Genomic DNA, 22,628 nt, shown 5'->3' with positions numbered 1-22,628 from the left:
CTGCAACTCTTCCAACTATTGACCTTCACAGCTGCCACCAGTTTGACACCGAAACATTGACAACAAATACATACTGACATAGTAAAATAAATGTGTAAAAAAAAAATATATATATAAAAATGATATTTCATGTTGAAACCTTCATTGAACAAAAGTTAAATTAGTTTATTTACATTTAGGATTATATTTTACAGCTTTGTTATTCAATTTTTATTTGAAAATCTTCCTGAATTATTTGGACATATTTTCCATGTGATAAGGCCACACAGAGGGCCAGAGATTATTACAGACACCTGTACACATGTGAAGGCCACACAGAGGGCCAGAGATTATTACAGACACCTGTACACATGTGAAGGCCACACAGAGGGCCAGAGATTATTACAGACACCTGTACACATGTGAAGGCCACACAGAGGGCCAGAGATTATTACAGACACCTGTACACATGTGAAGGCCACACAGAGGGCCAGAGATTATTACAGACACCTGTACACATGTGAAGGCCACACAGAGGGCCAGAGATTATTACAGACACCTGTACACATGTGAAGGCCACACAGAGGGCCAGAGATTATTACAGACACCTGTACACATGTGAAGGCCACACAGAGGGCCAGAGATTATTACAGACACCTGTACACATGTGAAGGCCACACAGAGGGCCAGAGATTATTACAGACACCTGTACACATGTGAAGGCCACACAGAGGGCCAGAGATTATTACAGACACCTGTACACATGTGAAGGCCACACAGAGGGCCAGAGATTATTACAGACACCTGTACACATGTGAAGGCCACACAGAGGGCCAGAGATTATTACAGACACCTGTACACATGTGAAGGCCACACAGAGGGCCAGAGATTATTACAGACACCTGTACACATGTGAAGGCCACACAGAGGGCCAGAGATTATTACAGACACCTGTACACATGTGAAGGCCACACAGAGGGCCAGAGATTATTACAGACACCTGTACACATGTGAAGGCCACACAGAGGGCCAGAGATTATTACAGACACCTGTACACATGTGAAGGCCACACAGAGGGCCAGAGATTATTACAGACACCTGTACAAATGTGAAGGCCACACAGAGGGCCAGAGATTATTACAGACACCTGTACAAATGTGAAGGCCACACAGAGGGCCAGAGATTATTACAGACACCTGTACACATGTGAAGGCCACACAGAGGGCCAGAGATGATTACAGACACCTGTACACATGTGAAGGCCACACAGAGGGCCAGAGTTTATTACAGACACCTGTACAAATGTGAAGGCCACACACAGAGGGCCAGAGATGATTACAGACACCTGTACACATGTGAAGGCCACACAGAGGGCCAGAGTTTATTACAGACACCTGTACACATGTGAAGGCCACACAGAGGGCCAGAGATTATTACAGACACCTGTACACATGTGAAGGCCACACAGAGGGCCAGAGATGATTGCAGACACCTGTACACATGTGAAGGCCACACAGAGGGCCAGAGTTTATTATAGACACCTGTACAAATGTGAAGGCCACACAGAGGGCCAGAGATTATTACAGACACCTGTACAAATGTGAAGGCCACACAGAGGGCCAGAGATTATTACAGACACTTGTACACATGTGAAGGCCACACAGAGGTCCAGAGATTATTACAGACACTTGTACACATGTGAAGGCCACACAGAGGGCCAGAGATGATTACAGACACCTGTACACATGTGAAGGCCACACAGAGGGCCAGAGATGATTACAGACACCTGTACACATGTGAAGGCCACACAGAGGGCCAGAGATGATTACAGACACCTGTACACATGTGAAGTACCTTAAAAAGGGCAACTAGATGTTGTGAGATAAAATACATTAAATCCTTGAAAGATACAAAAATGTTGGTAGTTCACTGGTTAAACGTTGAATGTTTCCAGTATATACCCTTCCTTTGCAACCTTAGTCTCTAGAGATGGAAACTGCTAAAAGGGATTGGCGGGGGCGCTGGCAATTAAATGACGTCACTGGATGATATCAAGGAAACCACAATGGAAGTCTCAATGCATGCATAGTCAGTCAGTAAAAGGTTTCCATTCAACAGGAATCGTGTTGGGTTGGGTTCTTCCCTCCAGAGGGGATATCCGGGGGGTGAGGCTGATCCAGTGACCTTGACTCTTCTGCCTCTCTCCGTCTCCCTCTCTGCTCACCACACTGACACGTCCTCATGGCTACAGCTGGACACACTAGGAAACCGTGGAGACCCCAGAGAGCCACCGACTGAACTGAGCAAAATAATTGCCAACGCACTCACAGCAGTACAGCACGTCATGTGACTAGCCTCAACACTCAGACATAACAGAGAGCTTCACATGAATCAGCCTCAACACTCAGACATAACAGAGAGCTTCACATGAATCAGCCTCAACACTCAGACATAACAGAGAGCTTCACATGAATCAGCCTCAACACTCAGACATAACAGAGAGCTTCACATGAATCAGCCTCAACACTCAGACATAACAGAGAGCTTCACATGAATCAGCCTCAACACTCAGACATAACAGAGAGCTTCACATGAATCAGCCTCAACACTCAGACATAACAGAGAGCTTCACATGAATCAGCCTCAACACTCAGACATAACAGAGAGCTTCACATGAATCAGCCTCAACACTCAGACATAACAGAGAGCTTCACATGAATCAGCCTCAACACTCAGACATAACAGAGAGCGTCACATGAATCAGCCTCAACACTCAGACATAACAGAGAGCTTCACATGAATCAGCCTCAACACTCAGACATAACAGAGAGCTTCACATGAATCAGCCTCAACACTCAGACATAACAGAGAGCTTCACATGAATCAGCCTCAACACTCAGACATAACAGAGAGCTTCACATGAATCAGCCTCAACACTCAGACATAACAGAGAGCGTCACATGAATCAGCCTCAACACTCAGACATAACAGAGAGCTTCACATGAATCAGCCTCAACACTCAGACATAACAGAGAGCTTCACATGAATCAGCCTCAACACTCAGACATAACAGAGAGCTTCACATGAATCAGCCTCAACACTCAGACATAACAGAGAGCTTCACATGAATCAGCCTCACTGCTCTGGTTGTTCCCCCCCCCCTTTTTTTTAAAGACTTGTGATCTTGTCATTTGAGTGTCACTTTAGAGAAACTGTACGTGTAGCTAATGAATGCTGACTTATTTTCTCATAGTCAGCAGATTGAATCTCTAATTCATTGAGGAGACGTTTAAAAAGGGCAGCAGATTGTTTCCACAGAGAATGGTTGGTTTCCTTCCTCTTGAAAACAAGGAAATGGAGCCAAACTAAATCATAAAAACCTGTATTTCTGCTGCTAAACAATATAGACGTGTGTGATCATCACCTCTCACTAGAGAGCATAGACATACTGTATGTGTTTGAGGAAAGAGAAAAATGGGAGCGGAGCAGAACCAGGCCAGGCGGTGCTGTAGGATGTGTGTGTTATGGGAGCGGTGTGGGGTGAAATCACAACTCCACACCCCCAGGGTGTCTAGGGGTCACTAGTCTGTCTGAACCCAGGACCAGAGAGGGGCCTGGCCCGCTCGCCTCGCCACTTGCATTCCAATGCAACACCCTCGAACCTCCAGCCCTACACCCCTCTCGCCCAGACGCCCACTCCCCTGCGCCCTCTGCTCGGACATCTCTGGGAAGTGTGCCAGCCTGGGAGATCCTGTGGGTGGTGTAGCTAATTTAGGTCGTTTCCATGTAAAAATGACCAATGAGCACCAACGTGAAGTTCATAGCAGCATGTCAAATTCTGTGTCTAATTAAAAGCTGTTCTTTGGAAATTAAGGTACACACACACACACACACACACACACACACACACACACACACACACACACACACACACACACACACACACACACACACACACACACACACACACACACACACACACACACACACACAGTAACACTTCTCAACCATTTTACATTTGATTTCTGGTCAAACAGATGGAAAAGGGGTCTTAGAAAACATCAACCAGAAAACTTTATAAAATAAATTTTGGAAATGCATCAAAACACAATAAATGTTGAAGTAAAGACCCCTGCCAGGTAATATCAACACTTCTATTTAGTTTTGGAACCATTTTTCTGCCTTCTGTAAATTTAACAAACATTGCCTTGTTACCAAAAACACCACATATCTTTAACCCAGCTGAGACCCTCACAAAAGTACAACTGAGAGCATTCTGTCAGGCTGTATCACTGCCTGGTACGGCAGCTACACCGCCCGCAACCACAAGGCTCTCCAGAGGGTGGTGCGGTCTGAACAATGCATCACCGGGCCCACACTGCCTGTTCCCCAGGACACCTAAAGCACCCGATGTCACAGGAAGGCCAAAAAGATCATCAAGGACATCAAACACCCGAGCCACTGCCTGCTCCCCAGGACACCTACACCACCCGATGTCACAGGAAGGCCAAAAAGATCATCAAGGACATCAAACACCCGAGCCACTGCCTGCTCCCCAGAACACCTACACCACCCGATGTCACAGGAAGGCCAAAAAGATCATCAAGGACATCAAAGACCCGAGCCACTGCCTGTTCCCCAGGACACCTACACCACCCGATGTCACAGGAAGGCCAAAAAGATCATCAAGGACATCAAACACCCGAGCCACTGCCTGTTCACCCCGGTATCATCCAGAAGGCGAGGTCAGTACAGGTGCATCAAAGCTGTGACAGAGAGGCTGAAAAGTAGCTTCTATCTCAAGGCCATCAGACTGTTAAATAGCCATCACTAGCTCCACCCAGTATCCTGTCTTGAACTTAGTCACTAGCCGGTTACCACCCGGTTACTCAACCCTGCACCTTAGAGGCTGCTGCCCTATATACAGTGGATTCAGAAAGAATTCAAACACCTTGACTTTTTCCACATTTTGTTATGTTACAGCCTTATTCTAAAATGGATTAAATAATATTTTTTCTCATCAATCTACGCACAATACCCCATAAAGACAAAGCGATAACAGGTTTTTAGAAATGTTCGCATAATTTGATTTGGAAAGACACACACCTGTCTATATATAAGGTCCCACAATTGACAGTGCATGTCAGAGCAAAACCAAGCCGTGAGGTCGAAGAAATTGTCCGTAGAGCTCCGAGACAGGATTGTGTCGAGGCACAGATCTGGGGAAGGGTACCAAAAAATGTCTGCAGCATTGAAGGTCCCCAAGAACACAGTGGACACCATAATTCTTAAATGGAAGAAGTTTGGAACCACCAAGACTGGTCGCCTGGCCAAACTGAGCAATTGGGAGAGAAGGGCCTTGGTCAGGGAGGTGACCAAGAACCCGATGGTCACTCTGACAGAGCTCCAGAGTTCCTCTGTGGAGACGGGAGAACCTTCCAGAAGGGCAAACATCTCTGCAGCACTCCACTAGTCAGGCCTTTATGTCAGAGTGGCCAGACGGAAGCCACTCCTCAGTAGAAGACACATGAAAGCCTCCTTGGAGTTTTCCAAAAGGCACCAAAGACTCCCAGACCATGAGAAACAAGATATTCTGGTCTGATGAAAGATTGAACTCTTCGGCCTGAATGCCAAGCATCACGTCTGGAGGAAACCTGGCACCATCCCTACGGTGAAGCTTGGTGGTGGCAGCATCATGCTGTGGGGACGTTTTTCAGCGGCAGGGACTAGGGGGCTAATCAGGATTGAGGGAAAGATGAACAGAGCAAAGTACAGAGAGATCCTTGATGAAAACCTGCTCCAGAGCACTCAGGACCTCAGACTGGAGCGAAGGTTCACCTTCCAACAGGACAACGACCCTAAGCACACAGTCAAGACAAAGCAGGAGTGGCTTCGGGACAAGTCTCTGAATGTCCTTGAGTGGCCCAACCAGAGCCCGGACTTGTACCCGATCGAACATCTCTGGAGAGACCTGAAAATAGCTGTGCAGCGACAGTCCCCATCCAACCTGACAGAGCTTGAGAGGATCTACAGAGAAGAATGGGAGAAACTCCCCAAACACAGGTTTGCCAAGCTTGTAGCGTCATACCCAAGATGACTTGAGGCTTTAATCACTGCCAAAGGTGCTTCAACAAAGTCCTGAGTAAACGATCTAAATTCTTATGTAAATGTGATGTCAGCTTTTTATAAATTTGCAAAAATTTCTAAATACCTGTTTTTGCTTTGTCATTATGGGGTATTGTGATGTCATTATGGGGTATTGTGATGTCATTATGGGGTATTGTGTGTAGAAACAGTCAAGGGGTCTGAATACTTTCCGAATGCACAATGTATGTATGCATGTACAAAAAAAAATTTTTACATCTAGGAGCAACAACGACAAAAGTATCTACGCCGAATTAAGATTCAAAGATGTCTGCAGAAAGAATGGGGTGTCAGCTATGACATCACACATTGACTTTGGAATAATGTATTTTAATCTATTATTGAACTACAGTAAGTGAAGTGGATTTACACTTTCCGAATGCACTGTGTGCACTGTGTGTACTGTGTGTACTGTGTGCACTGTGTGTACTGTGTGTACTGTGTGCACTGTGTGTACTGTGTGTACTGTGTGCACTGTGTGTACTGTGTGTACTGTGTGCACTGTGTGTACTGTGTGCACTGTGTGTACTGTGTGTACTGTGTGTGAGATATATATGGACACTCAAACACTTCAAATGAGTGGATTCTGATATTTCAGCCACACCCGTTGCTGACAGGTGTATAATATCGAGCACACCGCCATGCATCGCCATAGACTAAAATTAGCAGTAGAATGGCCTTACTGAGGTGCTATCTTAGTGACTTCCAACTGCCCCGGTCAATTGTAAGTGCTGTTAATGTGAAGTGGAAACATCTAGGAGAATTGGTAGGCCTCACAAGCTCACAGAACAGGACCACTGAGTGCAGAAGCACATCTGTCCTCGGTTGCAATCCTCACTACTGACTTCCAAACTGCCTCTGGAAGCAACGTCAGCACAAGAACTGTTTCGTTGGGAGTTTCATGAAACGGTGTGTCTGCACAGTTCTTCCAGTAAGTGTTTTTGTGTCAAATATTCAGTGTAAATTGTTAAAAGAATTCCTTGTGCATAGAGTTTGTATGGTTTGTTATACTTCTGAGTCTCAGCGCAATTCCATTTCTGTGAATTTGCCCTTTAGTTGAGTCACAGTGCTCAGAGAGGCCTCTAGTGACGTTCCCCTGCAGCCACACCCACACAGTGTGATTGAACACTATGACCCCTGCCGTCGTTCTGAGTTCAGGTCAACAAAGCCTCGCCTGCCAACTGTCAACACTCCCAGATCACAGAGCTGTCAGCTTAGATCATAAAATTTGACATGTACTCTCTCCTTTCCCTCCCCACGCCTGAGAACTATTCCAGTATAGTCAGAGCTGGCTTACAGTACAAGACAAATCAGCAAACTTACAAGCACTCACGCTACCATTAACATCCGACCGCCTCTCAGGGCTGGAGTCAATCCTTATCGCAGACGTATCACGGAAGACTCGCGTTGTAGCTCCGTTGAATTGTAAAGGCAATGTTCCCGCGTTCGTGGAGACTGCATTCACAGTAAACACTTCATGTGTCGCGCAATCGTAAATTACCTTTCAATTTTAACACGGCTCTTCCGCGATACAGATGAAATCCTACCCTTAGAGGCTGTCTGATGTTACTATAACATACATATGGGTGGTAACAGAGCCAATGTAGACAGCTCCAACAGGTCACAACAGTAATGTCTCCACTAAAACAGATCCATCCTACAGAGAGGAGAGCTGAACCTTCATTCAAGCTCTTTGCACTCAGCCTTTCCGCACCCTAACAATACACCATTGTCCAGACAAGGGACAAAATTAGACAATGACAATACTCTTGAAGAAAGAGGGACAATGCAATGTTACAAACTAGAACAAAAAACAACTAAACATTCACTCAAAACACACATGGTGGCTGATATGTGCAGGGGCGTAGGGACGCAGCTGTGTGGTCCAGAGGCATCCATTGGCATTATGGGTAAAAGGATATGTCCTGCAGCTGTGGTTTCCCTGTCTAGGCTGACGACAGCAGCTTCTATCAACCCCGACCTTCTGCTTCCTATTCCTGTAATCTACACTCGTTACTACAACATCCCAAATTCACTTCATCGTCACCATCCACTGCCTTCATCCTTTCACATTATTTGACCTCTGCATCGTATAAAAGATCTGCTGATCTCTGAGTCTTAAATGGTATCACATTACTCTATATTTACTTTCTGTCCAGTGGTAGGCTCTCCAGGCTTAGTGAGACGTCTCTGCACACAACAAATGGTCTGTAGTCTAGGAGGAGAGAGAGCTATGTGGTCTGGTTTGACCTGCCATGTCCTCCCTACGGGGCAGTGCACGGCCAAGGACAGGCTCTCGCTGAAGATGCACATCAGCTGTTGTGGCGAGAGGCTTGCTGTTCATCACACTCACCGAGGGCTGAGGAATGACTCATAGAGAGGGCCTTTGTGCACCCAGAGCCTGGTCATATGGAGACCACATGGGAGGGAGGGTGAAATTCAAAAAGTTGGACTGGGTCAATCACAGATCTGAGAGAGACAACAGGCCACAGCACTGAGAGGGAAGGGAAGGACAGAGTCTAGGAGGATGACATTGTCATTACATAGCAATGATTCCACAGCACTTCAGGAAATCAAAGGCAGTGAGAACAGACGTGGCTCGAGTCTGTTGAGTCCATTCCTCCATGCATTATAAAGACACGTTCCAGAGATAGCGCCTGAGAACATCCATCTCCCAGAGGAGGTCTAGGTTTCAACTGGTCAGTGGGACTTTGTGTCATCAGGGAGTCTACTAAAATGTACTTTGGCCACACCCACATTGTCAAGACGCCACCGCCACATGACAAGATAAACACACCATAGCATCGACTCTTTTTACCTTCTGCGTTGTTATTGTGAATGTCTCAGTTTCATTCAGGATGCTGCTCTGCCAATATTTCAACACGGAACTGTTTATTTAGAGGAGAACACAAGCTGCACATCAACAGGAAATTGATGACAATGCTCTGCAGAGGCCAGCCCCGGACCTCCTCTGTCTGGAGGCTCAGACATGATAGAAACTACCGGACCTCCTCTGTCTGGAGGCTCAGACATGATAGAAACTACCGGACCTCCTCTGTCTGGAGGCTCAGACATGATAGAAACTACCGGACCTCCTCTGTCTGGAGGCTCAGACATGATAGAAACTACCGGACCTCCTCTGTCTGGAGGCTCAGACATGATAGAAACTACCGGACCTCCTCCTTCTGGAGGCTCAGACATGATAGAAACTACCGGACCTCCTCCTTCTGGAGGGTCAGACTGACCCCAAGAGAGAATAATTGTCCTAATACTCACTCACCGCTTTTCCCTCACAAAACCTGTTTTAGACCTTACTGCCTGAGTATTGAAGAGATACAAGAGTGTGTGTGCACATGTTTCTTGTCTGTGTTGGTGTTGTGTACAGACTCCTTGACTGAAGACCCAGTAATGAGACCTAGGTCAGGCCATCATGGGAGTCATAGTTACAGAAAAACAACCCAAACTGCTCTTCAGGATGGTTGTGAAATGGCTTTTCTGGGGCATTTTGAGAGAGTTGGAGGGAGTTCAAATAACTCATAAAATCTCTCTAACAGCTCTGTCTTTTATCGTTATTCTATGACCTTGGCTATCCGTGACATTCCGAGGTTAGAGAAAGGTCAGTTCAGCTCCTCCCATCTACGACCATTGTAAAATCCAAGCCCAGTCAGTCTCTCAGCTTCCCCTGCTAGGGCCCTGACCTTGGGGGGGGGGGGGGGGCAGCACACAGAGTGCCCCTTTAGACGGGCAGCTTTGATTTCCACTCAACAGGCCCCGGAGTCAAACTGTGGCAGGCCACTCTCAGACAAAGACCATTTCAGCTCTTACATCTCTATTCATAATCAACATAAGTCTGATTTCACTCTGCCATTACACATGTGTATGTATGTATATATATATATATATACACACACATATATATGTAGTTGAAGTCGGACGTTTACATACACCTATGCCAAATACATTTAAACTCAGTTTTCACAATTCCTGACATTTAATCCTAGTAAAAATTCCCTGTCTTAGGCCAGTTAGGATCACCACTTTATTTTAATGTGAAATGTGAAATGTGAATGTGAATGTGAAATGTCGGGATCACGTGACCCTTGAACGAGATGGCCGCATGAACTAAGAGCTCCGCACAAGTAGTTTCCAATTCCTAATCTTACCTCCACTCCAAGTTCAAACTCATTTAGCTTTAGTAAGAAAAAGTCATGGCGGCTACAAAAGGCGACACTACAGGTGACATTTTTACCCGGACTCGAGTATTAGCGACGGAAAAAGCCTCCAATTAGAAGCTAGCTTAAGAAAAAACTAGCGCCATTAGCCAGGAGCAAGAGGACCCGCTCCCCCCCGAGGCACAACGAATGCCAACCTCGCACTCTGTCGAAGACATCCTTTCTGAGTTGAAATCCCAACGTACAGAACTAAACACTAAATTAGATGCCATTAACTCTGCCACTGGCGGTGAAAAACAACACCATCACAGTGGGAAACGCCAAACTCGCTTTACACCAGGACCTGTCAGCTGGAATACGCCGAAAGCGCCGAGAGTTTGACGAAGTGTAGAAATACTCAATTGACCGAGGCATCTTCAGGGGATTCAAATACCCAAACGAGCTCAGGATTCTTCACCAAGGAGCCTTGCGACACTTCAAAACTCCCGAAGAGGCAAAACGTTTTTTGAAAGACAATCCTGGTCAATGAGAAACGGACCAATGACTAAATGCGATTAATGCCATTACTAAAGGAGGTAAGACGACATATAGCCGATATCCAGAGACCCACCCCCTAAATGTCATTATAGTCGTCCAATTTATATTTATTTTCCTTTAACTGAGAGGGATGGGCTGTATAGCCTAACCTAGACCTACTAATGTTTCAGCCTACTTTTATATCCCTGTTTTTTTTGTTGCTATTATTACTTGGGGTTCCCTATGTCCCTTGGGGGACATATATGTAGGCTGGGCTATTGATTTAATTTTTCTCCCCTCTTTTAGTGTGGTCTGGACGGGGGCTACTGTGTCATTTACTCAATGCGGGGTGAAGAGGATGAGGCTTTGGTGGGAAGAGGGAGACGTTGTGCGTTGCTAACTGTTCCCGGTTTTAGTTTTTTTCGGAACACAGAATTGAGACTGAGCGGGGGGTAATAGATCCAACGGGATGTGTCGAGTTGTTTGGGAACTCGGCTGGGGTGTTCAGAGATGATTATTTTATGTACACCATTTATTTTCCTTTTATGTGAACACAGCTGTAACTACTATCCACTTTTACCCAGCGATGACTTGCACTAAAGTTCGATTACTGTTCGATGACGATGACTAGTACCTTAAATCTATTGACATGGAACTGCCATGGTCTAGGGCATGCAATAAAACGGAAAAAGATACTATGTGCTCTAAAAAAGGAAAAAGCAGACATCGCGCTATTACAAGAGACACACCTCTGTGATGCTGAACATGCCAAACTCTGCAGAGCTTGGGTGGGACAGGTGTATTTCTCATCTTTCAAATCAAACAGTAGAGGCACAGCCATACTTATCCATAAAAATCTTCCATTCATAATTGACAAAAACATATCTGATCCGGAGGGGAGACTTATTTTGATAACTGGGTCACTATATGGTCAACCAATTACTATCTTAAACATATACGCCCCTAACACAGATACTCCTGCCTTCATGTCAAAAATGATAACCCTGTTCAATGAGCATTGTGTTTCCTTTGGCGTGGTGGCCGGAGATTTTAATTGTACCCTTAACCCAACCCTAGACAAATCATCTCAAGTCCCCACCACAAATCCTAGATCTGCAAAGATGTTGAACTCTCTTACTAAAGAGATGGGACTGATAGATATCTGGAGAGAGACTAATAGCTCATCTATGGACTATACATACTACTCTAATGTCCATAACACCTACTCCCGTATAGATTAAATTTTTATCCCAAAGAGTTTCATAAATTCAGCCACATGTACAAATCGGACCCATAGCACTTTCAGATCACGCATTTGTCCACCTCCGCTTTGACCTCTGCAAAAACATCCCGAGGTCAAAGAGCTGGAAATTCAACACCTCCATGCTATCAAACGAAGCGTTCCATACATTGGTAACTACATGGATAGACAACTACACACAAGACAACAAAGATTCTCCTGTTTCTCCGGCCACAATGTGGGACGCTGCTAAAGCCACACTATGAGGTCATCTAATTGCATATGCTTCCTCTAAGAAAAAAGCAATGGAAGCACACAGGCTAGATCTTGAGAGGGAGCTGGAATGCTGTGAAAAAATACATAAACAATCCCCAGACAGCACCTTCTGGAGTCACCTTAAAGCAGCCAAAGCCAAACTGAATTTGGACTACAATCGGGAGATACAAAAAAAAGGTTTTCTTTACTAAACAGAAATACCATGAGTATAGCAATAGGCCCAGTAGATTGCTTGCTTACCAATTAAAAAAGGAGCAGTCAGAGCGTACAATCAGGGCTATCCGAACAGCAGAGGACGAGGTCACATACGACCCAAAAAATATCAATTTAACTTTTCATAATTTTTACTGCAAACTATATACCTCTGAGAGAAAACACACGGAGGCAGAACTCCACTCTTTCCTAGAGGGAATCTCGCTACCTAAACTATCAGAGACCGACCAAGAAGATCTCAACTCCCCCTTCACTCCTGAGGAGATCCTGGAGGCAATTACCTCCATGCCACCTAATAAGTCCCCAGGCCCAGATGGATTCCCCAGAGAGTTCTACAGAGCTTTTTGGCCCCTGCTCAGCCCTATCTTCATGCCAATGCTGGAGGATTTTTGCAAAAACGGAGTTCTCCCAGACTCAATGCATACAGCTCGCATTACAGTGTTGCTAAAAAAGAACAAGGACCCCCTATCCTGCTCGTCCTTCCGGCCCATAAGCTTGTTGGATTTCGACTATAAAACAATTACCAAATTGCTCGCCAAAAGACTAAACACTCTTCTTCCCAAAATAAGAAAAGCGGACCAAACTGGATTTATTAGAGACAGATACTCTTCTGATAAAATTTGCCGTCTTTTTGATATTATTGATCAAGTAAACGCACAGAAGACCCCTGTCCTGCTGGCTTCACTTGATGCTGAGAAGGCGTTTGACAGGATGGAGTGGAGCTTTCTGTTTTCAGTCTTAGAAAAGTTCAATATGGGCCCAAATTTTATTAAATGGATCAAATCACTATACTCTCATCCAAATGCCATGGTGACTACTAATGGACTGAACTCACCCAGATTCCATCTGGAACGGGGCACAAGACAAGGGTGCTCGCTGTCCCCGCTGCTCTACTTGTTGGGGGCGGAGCCTCTGGCAGAGCTGATAAGGAGCAATCCAAGTATTATGGGTGTTTCTGCAGGCGGCCTGCAGCACAAGATTTCGCTTTACGCGGATGATGTCTTGCTCTACATATCCAACCCTGAGAAATCCCTCCCTCTCATTTTAGACACAATTGCTCAGTATGGCAAGTTTTCAGGTTATAAGATCAATTTGAACAAATCCACTGTCTGCCCTCTCAATATTACACTCACCAGCTCTATGAAGACACTATGTCCTTTCCAATGGAAAACACAGGGGTTCCAATACCTCGGGATCTTCATAACACCAGATCTGAATAGCCTTTTTAAGGAAAATTATCTTCCACTCCTGGATCGAATCACGAACGATCTCCAAACCTGGATCTCCCTCCCAATTAGCTTAGTAGGAAGAATTAATGTAATCCGTATGAACGTCCTCCCTAGACTGAACTACTTATTTCAGATGCTCCCATGCTATCTCCCAGTTTCCTTCTTCAAAACAACTAACCAAAGCATCACCAAATTTATATGAGGCAATAAAAAACCTAGGATCAAGTTTTCCACTCTATCGAAACCTGAATCTAAGGGTGGTCTTGCCCTTCCCTCCCTTCAATTGTACTACTGGTCTGCCCAAATCTGCAACATGCTAACATGGATCACAAACAGACAAGAGTCAACGTGGATTCAGATAGAAGCCCAATCCTGTGGTTCATTGCCCTTAAGCTCAATTATATTAATTAATAACTTTAGTGAAGTGGGCAACATAGCCAAAACCTTTGTGATTTACAGCACCCTACTAGCGTGGAGGGGCTGTAAGAAATACCTGGGCATTTCCTCCCAAATATGTTCTCACTCGCCTATAGTAGGCAACCCAGACTTGCCAAAAGCCCTGAGGGATGCCAACTTTAATCTCTGGCATACTCTAGGAATCAGGACCTTTTCAGACCTATTTCATCAGAAAACCACTACACTGAAATCCTTTCAAGAGCTCTGCAGTGAATTCGATGTGCCAAGATCCATTTAAAAAATATATATCTTCAAATTAGACATGTAATTTCCTCATTTACCTCCAAGAGGAGGTTTAGAACTCAGTTGAATGAAGTTGAAACCCTTCTTGTCACAGCACAATCCATTAAAGGCAAAATATCTTACATCTATAGACTCCTTTCTGAGAAAGGAGGCTCCTCCTTTACTCCTTTGAAAATAATTTGGGAAAAGGACCTTGGTCTGACTATCAGTGATGAGTTATGGGCGGAGGTTTGCAACAGGGTATACTGCACCTCTACTAATGTAAAAATGAAAGAATCTAATTACAAATGTTTGTACAAATTTTATTATACTCCTTTGAGACTCCATAGAATGAAAACAGATATGTCTCCTAACTGTAAAAGATGTACCTCTGAAAGTGGAACCTATATGCATGTATTTTGGAGCTGTAGAGAGATTGCCAGATTCTGTGCAATCTATACATACTGCTGCACAGAAAATACTAGAGGTACAGTTTGATATGACCCCATGTATCTATCTTCTTAATGCCCAGTAGGACTTTGTTCTTGATCATGACAGAGAAAAGTTGCTTATGACTATTACATACTTTGCTAAGAAATGTTTTCTTCTATTGTGGGCCTCTAATACCCCTCCTACATTTAAAATGTGGATTGACCAGATTGTTGACTTTCTCCCTCTTGAAAAGCTCACTTATGACCTCCACAAGAGACAGCCCAAGTTTGATAGACTCTGGTCTCCACTATTCAACTATATTTCAAACTGGACAGAGTGAACGGGGTGACTAGGGAAATGCGCAGATACATGTTGTGTAAGGTACTGTAAAACCTAAAAACGAATGATTGGCCCGTTGTCTCAGCGAATGCTAGAAATAGCTGATAAGAACCTTGATAGTGCTGCTGCAAGTGGTATGTGTTTTTTGTGTGTTTTTCTTTTAATTGTGTTTTTGAGTACGTGTTCGTATGTATGTATGGGTATGTATATGTGTATATATATATATGCACAAAGGAAAATAAATAGATTAAGAAAAATAAGTGTTTTTATTTGACTTTATCTTTCATTTTAATTGTATTTTAATTTTTTCAAATGTATTATTATATTTTTTGACTTTTTATTTTTATTTTTTTTAAAGCCTGTCACATCTGTGAATGTGTTTTTAAAGCCTGTCACATCTGTGAATGTGTTTTTAAAGCCTGTCACATCTGTGGATGTGTTTTTAAAGCCTGTCACATCTGTGAATGTGTTTTTAAAGCCTGTCACATCTGTGAATGTGTTTTTAAAGCCTGTCACATCTGTGAATGTGTTTTTAAAGCCTGTCACATCTGTGGATGTGTTTTTAAAGCCTGTCACATCTGTGAATGTGTTTTTAAAGCCTGTCACATCTGTGAATGTGTTTTTGTTGGTTGATTTGAAAAACAATAAAACTTAATAAAACTTTAAATTGAACAAAAAAAGAATGTGAAATGTCAGAATAATAGTAGAGATAATGATTTATTTCAGCTTTTATTTATTTCATCACATTCCCAGTGGGTCAGAAGTTTACATTCATTCAATTAGTATTTGGTAGCATTGCCTTTAAATTGTTAAATTGTTGATGCTCGCACACACTTTTTCAGTTCCATAGGATTGAGGTCAGGGCTATGTGATGGCCACTCCAATACCTTGACTTTGTTGTTCTTAAGCCATTTTGCCACAACTTTGGAAGTATGCTTGTGGTCATTGTCCATCTGGAAGACCTATTTGCAACCAAGCTTTAACTTCCTGACTGATGTCTTAAGATGTTGCTTCAATACATCCACGTAATTGTCCTGCCTCATGATGCCATCTATTTTGTGAAGTGCACCAGTCCCTCCTGCAGCAAAGCACCCCCACAACATGATGCTGCCACCCGCGTGCTTCACGATTGGGATGGTGTTCTTCAGCTTGCAAGCCTCCCCCTTTTTCCTCCAAACATAACGATGGTCATTATGGCCAAACAGTTCTATTTTTGTTTCATCAGACCAGAGGACATTTCTCCAAAAAGTGCAGTTGCAAACCGTAGTCTGGCTTTTTTTATGGCGGTTTTGGAGCAGTGGCTTCTTCCTTGCTGAGCGGCCATTCAGGTTATGTCGATATAGGACTTGTTTTACTGTGGATATAGATACTTTTGTACCCGTTTCCTCCAGCATCTTCACAAGGTCCTTAGCTGTTGTTCTGGGATTTGTACTTTTTGCACCAAAATACGTTCATCTCTAGGAGACAGAACGTGTCTCCTTCCTTGGCGGTATGATGGCTGTGTGGTCCCATGGTGTTAATACTTGCGTACTATTGTTTGTACAGATGAATATGGTACCTTCAGGCATTTGGAAATTGCTCCCAGGGATGAACCAGACTTGTGAAGGTCTACAATTTGTTTTCTGAGGTCTTGGCTGATTTCCCCATGGTAGGCCTTGAAATACATCCACAGGTACACCTTCAATTGACTCAAATTATGTCAATTAGCCTATCAGAAGCTTCTAAAGCCATGACATCATTTTCTGGGATTTTCCAAGCTGTTTAAAGGCACAGTCAATTTAGTGTATGTAAACTTCTGACCCACTGGAATTGTGATACAGGGAATTATAAGTGAAATAACAATTGTTAACAATTGTTGGAAAAATTACTTGTGTCATGCACAAAGTAGATGTCCTAACCGACTTGCCAAAACTATAGTTTGTTAACAAGAAATTTGTGGAGTGGTTGAAAAACGAGTTTTAATGACTCCAACCTAAGTGTATGTAAACTTCAGAGTTCAAATGTACGTGTGTGAGTGAGTGAGAAAGAGAGAGATGCTGTTGGTCAGTCTGGTCTCAGCAGGCATTCCAGTGAGTGAGACAGACAGTGTTAGGCCTGTGTGGCCCATCAGGCCTTATGAGCAGCAGAAGACTGCGGGCTTTGTCTCTGCGTCACAGGGTATTTATAGGAGTGTGTCATGTACAGGGCTCGGAGAAGGGTCTTAATCCAGACCCACTCAATGTCTCCTCCACCATCTCCACCAAAATACTGTACAACTCTGTCAGAATTCACCTACCCTGTGCACTGACGTTTGGTGTATATTCTATAAGTCGAAGGCCTTTTTCTCTAGTCAGGCCACGTGGTTGGGTAGGGGGGGCAGGACCACTGTGAGTTCTGTTACACAGATTGTCATAGGAAGAAATGATACTCATTCAGCAGATTTAGAAGGAAAGACCTTTCCATAAACCACAGAATCCTACACTGATGTTTGAAAAAGGTATCTTTTCATACCCCACAGAGCAGATCACACTCGGTATACATGACTAAATCAACAAGCACTATAACATGTTTACCCAAAAGCCCTCATCCTGTGAGACATCTCGTCCACTTTTACATCCAAGTTAAACACAGCTCTGCCTTGATGTGTTTTTACATGAATATGTATTGACGTTCCCCAAGTGAATGTGCACTTCTCTCAGTGTGTAGTTGGAGATCTTTGTGTCAAGCTTCTTTGATTTGGACCAAATCCACACACCGGATAACATGAATCACATATTTATTGTAATGGGACATATGGTGGGAGTGATTGTTTAGTTATTAATGTTTCCCATATGTTAATGACTGCACCTCTCGAAATGTCTTCCAAAGAGGAACAATAAGTCTTTGAGCTCAGAGCAGGTTGTAAAATATAGCAAGGAGAACAAGAATAATGTTCTGAAGTCTTGAATGAGTCATATTCCTAGCCAACACCCGCAAAGACTTCTCCTCTAAATTGTCCCACAGGTAGGGAGGTACTAACCGGTAACGAAACCTAACTAGCCTATATGTATATATAATTGTTTTTTACACTCTTCGTCTTTGGGTTCTAGGGTCAGTAACCTGAATGAATGTGTGCATTTATGTGAGAAGTCAGCATATGTGCCAAGGGAGACCCATGTGCCAAGGTAGACCACAACATTGGTTCAGGGCCAGCCCTGTCTCTCCCATCCTTACCTTGGATCAGGGCCAGCCCTGTCTCTCCCATCCCTACCTTGGATCAGGGCCAGCCCTGTCTCTCCCATCCCTACCTTGGATCAGGGCCAGGCCTGTCTCTCCCATCCCTACCTTGGATGAGGGCCAGCCCTGTCTCTCCCATCCCTACCTTGGTTCAGGGCCAGCCCTGTCTCTCCCATCCCTACCTTAGTTCAGGGCCAGCCCTGTCTCTCCCATCCCTACCTTGGATCAGGGCCAGACCTGTCTCTCCCATCCCTACCTTGGTTCAAGGCCAGCCCTGTCTCTCCCATCCCTACCTTAGTTCAGGGCCATCTCTGTCTCTCCCATCCCTACCTTAGTTCAGGGCCAGCCCTGTCTCTCCCATCCCTACCTTGGTTCAGGGCCAGCCCTGTCTCTCCCATCCCTACCTTAGTTCAGGGCCAGCTCTGTCTCTCCCATCCCTACCTTAGTTCAGGGCCAGCTCTGTCTCTCTTGACCTCTTGGTTGGCCAGTCCAAGCGGATTGTTATTTGTTCAGATGGTGACGAAACATCAAATGTACAAAAAGGAAGCTACAAGGAGGCATGCCCAAACTAAAGATTCAAAACCAAACGAAAGGCCACTAAACCAACCAGCAACCTCACAGCTGGCACTCTGACTTATCACCTTAATTGGCGGCACCTGAAGTGCTTATTAAACAGGCTCAGCACCAGGACAAGGTTGCTGTTGCCCCCCCCTGGAGGAATGGAGTGTGGAAGTGGAACCTGGATCACGTGTTTGTCTATGTCCTAACACTAATCTTCCCACCATAACATAACTCTCCATCCTGTCTCATGCTACCAGGTTCTGTTGAGCTCGTGTACAGAGGAGAGACCGTGGGAACTGAATGTAGTTCTCTGAACTAAATGACTAAAACACAAATGTGCAAAGACAGTACAGGCCAGGGAATGTAGAGTAGCTAGAACATAGTTTAGCAAAGCACATTAGATATGCAACATGTAAGTCACTGAGGAATGCGTGTCTTTGTGCTTCGTCTGCCTATTTTGTCAATGAGGCCTTAAGAGGGACAGAAATAATTTATTTAAATGTAGCTTAGGAGATAGTATGCATGTAACACACACACACACACACACACACACACACACACACACACACACACACACACACACACACACACACACACACACACACACACACACACACACACACACACACACAGGATAGAAACAAACAGCATACATGGCTAATGGGTGTTTTTTCCTGGTGTTTGTGCGTGGGGAATGCAGCTGGACTGACATCCTGGATGCAGAGTGAGGTAGTTAGTTTTCACCCCAGTCATAAATAGTCATCCTTGGCCTTCAACTAGCAGAACACAGAGGACAGGCGGTAGAGAGAGGAAGGGGAAGACCAGGAAACACTGATAGGTCAAGGTCCATAACAATGATGCAGAGTAGGATGAGAGGTGGACACAGGATGCATTGTAATAACACAGCAAAAAAAGATAACGGTTTTCTCCTAAACCGGGCATTTCTTATTCAAATTATAACAATACACGTGTTAAAAACATCGAAATAAAAATAACATTTTAATATTATGTGTAGGCTATTTGAAAACGCATTTTATTTCCAAGTATGAAAAAACGTTTTTGGTAATTTTCACCCCCCAAAAAATCTCTCAAAGCCCTTTGATAAAAATAAATAAATAATCAATTTCTCCCTCTGTGCATTCTGATGCGCAAACAGAGACCGAGATACTCCGCGCTTTCAGCGCAGCTTCCCACAGGTACTCTGTCAGCATCAGATTGCATCACTTCCCTGAAACACGCCGATATCTTGTTCAATTCACACAGCATGTCTGCACCGATATAACTTTACTGCGATATGATCCGATTGAATTTTACTGCGATATGATCCGATTGAACTTTACTGCGATATGATCCAACTCCTCAATTAATCAACAATAGAGGCATCAACAGAGATAGGTAGAGAGAGATATGTCCAAACTTTCCTTCAATAGTTTACTAATACTTCAACAGTTTTCGCTATTCATTTCATGCCATTGCGTTAGAAATAGGACAGTTACTTACAGTTAACACTACTGGTATCCATGTGTGTTTTCCAATCCGCTTCTTCTTTGACGTTCATTTATTTTGCACAAGTTTGCGCAGCAGTAGGCTACACGACGTGGACCCATGTGTGGCGTAAGTGACACACAGACATGAGTCAGTCACAGACGCGAGTTTACCTCATCTGCTCGCTCTCACAGGGTCCTAGCGCTAGTTTAAAATACATCTAATTGGCTACTGTGCTACACACGATGACATCACCTTAGTACAATCAACACAGACAAATATCCACATGTAAACTGCTTTAATTTAAATAAAATATGTACATCATTTGTTGAGCAGTAGTTCTGACATTGAAATAAATAATATGCAGATTGCTTTGTACAGTTACAAAATGAAAACATACATTTAAAAGTCTCCCAAACCTTTTATAATGGATATAGATTCAAAAATGAGATTGTGAATTCTGGAAGTACTGTATGTACATTATTGACCAGTATTGCTGTTAGTATTGTAAATATCTATGATAACTTGTGACTCTCTCTCACACACACACACACACACACACACACACACACACACACACACACACACACACACACACACACACACACACACACACACACACACACACACACACACACACACACACACACACACACACACACAACACACCTATAAAACAAACAGCCATTACAAAGATGACAGTAAGAGTTATTTATACTAAATGACTGCTGCTAGTCAGTATGACTAATATGAGTCTGATAAAGGCAGTGCTGTATACACTAACAATCAGAACTATCTCTTCCTATGACACACAACCTCATACCAGACCATCCAAATACAACTGAAAGAAAAAGGACAGCTTTGCATGTCGGCTACGAAGAATATTGTATGATCTATTGGATAACTTAGGGGTCACCTCCTCAAAACCCAACAGGAGATAACTAGGAGTCACCTCTTCAAAACCCAACAGGAGATAACTAGGAGTCACCTCTTCAAAACCCAACAGGAGATAACTAGGAGTCACCTCTTCAAAACCCAACAGGAGATAACTAGGAGTCACGTCTTCAAAACCCAACAGGAGTCACCTATTCAAAACCCAACAGGAGATAACTAGGAGTCACGTCTTCAAAACCCAACAGGAGTCACCTCTTCAAAACCCAACAGGAGATAACTAGGAGTCACGTCTTCAAAACCCAACAGGAGTCACCTCTTCAAAACCCAACAGGAGATAACTAGGAGTCACGTCTTCAAAACCCAACACGTCTTCAAAACCCAACAGGAGATAACTAGGAGTCACGTCTTCAAAACCCAACAGGAGTCACGTCTTCAAAACCCAACAGGAGTCACCTCTTCAAAACCCAACAGGATAATGTTTTGTTTTACTGTATGCACACTATAGTGTATTCATTAGCAACCAGTAATCATTTCACCCCCTAAGTTGATTTAGATCGCACTGTATGGAACAAAAACAAAAACAAATTATATCAGGACCCTGGTTGTCATTTGGACTGGTATCCACATAGACCAATCAGGACAATTCCATCAAATCAATTCCACTTCAACATCCACAAAATTCCCTCACCTCCATTCCTTCCCTTCTCACCTCCATTCCTTCCCTTCTCACCTCCATTCCTTCCCTTCTCACCCTGATTCCTTCCCTTATCACCTCCATTCCTTCCCTCCTCACCTCCATTCCTTCCCTCCTCACCTCAATTCCTTCCCTCCTCACCTCGATTCCTTCCCTCCTCACCTCGATTCCTTCCCTCCTCACCTCGATTCCTTCCCTTCTCACCTCGATTCCTTCCCTTCTCACCTCCATTCCTTCCTATACACCTATAAAACAAACAGCCATTACAAAGATGACAGTAAGAGTTATTTATACTAAATGACTGCTGCTAGTCAGTATGACTAATATGAGTCTGATAAAGGCAGTGCTGTATACACTAACAATCAGAACTATCTCTTCCTATGACACACAACCTCATACCAGACCATCCAAATACAACTGAAAGAAAAAGGACAGCTTTGCATGTCGGCTACGAAGAATATTGTATGATCTATTGGATAACTTAGGGGTCACCTCCTCAAAACCCAACAGGAGATAACTAGGAGTCACCTCTTCAAAACCCAACAGGAGATAACTAGGAGTCACCTCTTCAAAACCCAACA

General features: G+C 43.9%; 1 protein-coding gene across 2 annotated transcripts in view; it reads right to left on the bottom strand.

Moving 5' to 3' along the window:
* The window catches only part of afap1l1b (actin filament associated protein 1-like 1b), a 45,954-nt gene extending 25,318 nt beyond the window's left edge, over positions 1–20,636 (bottom strand). Inside the window, exon 1 of one of the 2 annotated variants that reach the window (XM_031808410.1) lies at positions 20,475–20,636. In XM_031808410.1, the coding sequence (XP_031664270.1) occupies positions 20,475–20,532 (58 nt within the window). In that variant the 5' untranslated portion in view covers positions 20,533–20,636. The remainder of the gene's footprint in view (positions 1–20,474) is intronic. The other variant, XM_031808411.1, reaches the window with a different exon arrangement.
* Between the last annotated feature and the right edge of the window lie 1,992 nt (positions 20,637–22,628).

The sequence above is a fragment of the Oncorhynchus kisutch genome, linkage group LG28, assembly GCF_002021735.2.
Source record: "Oncorhynchus kisutch isolate 150728-3 linkage group LG28, Okis_V2, whole genome shotgun sequence".
In the NCBI taxonomy this organism is placed as follows: domain Eukaryota; kingdom Metazoa; phylum Chordata; class Actinopteri; order Salmoniformes; family Salmonidae; genus Oncorhynchus; species Oncorhynchus kisutch.
This window is presented reverse-complemented; position numbering and strand designations above follow the sequence as displayed.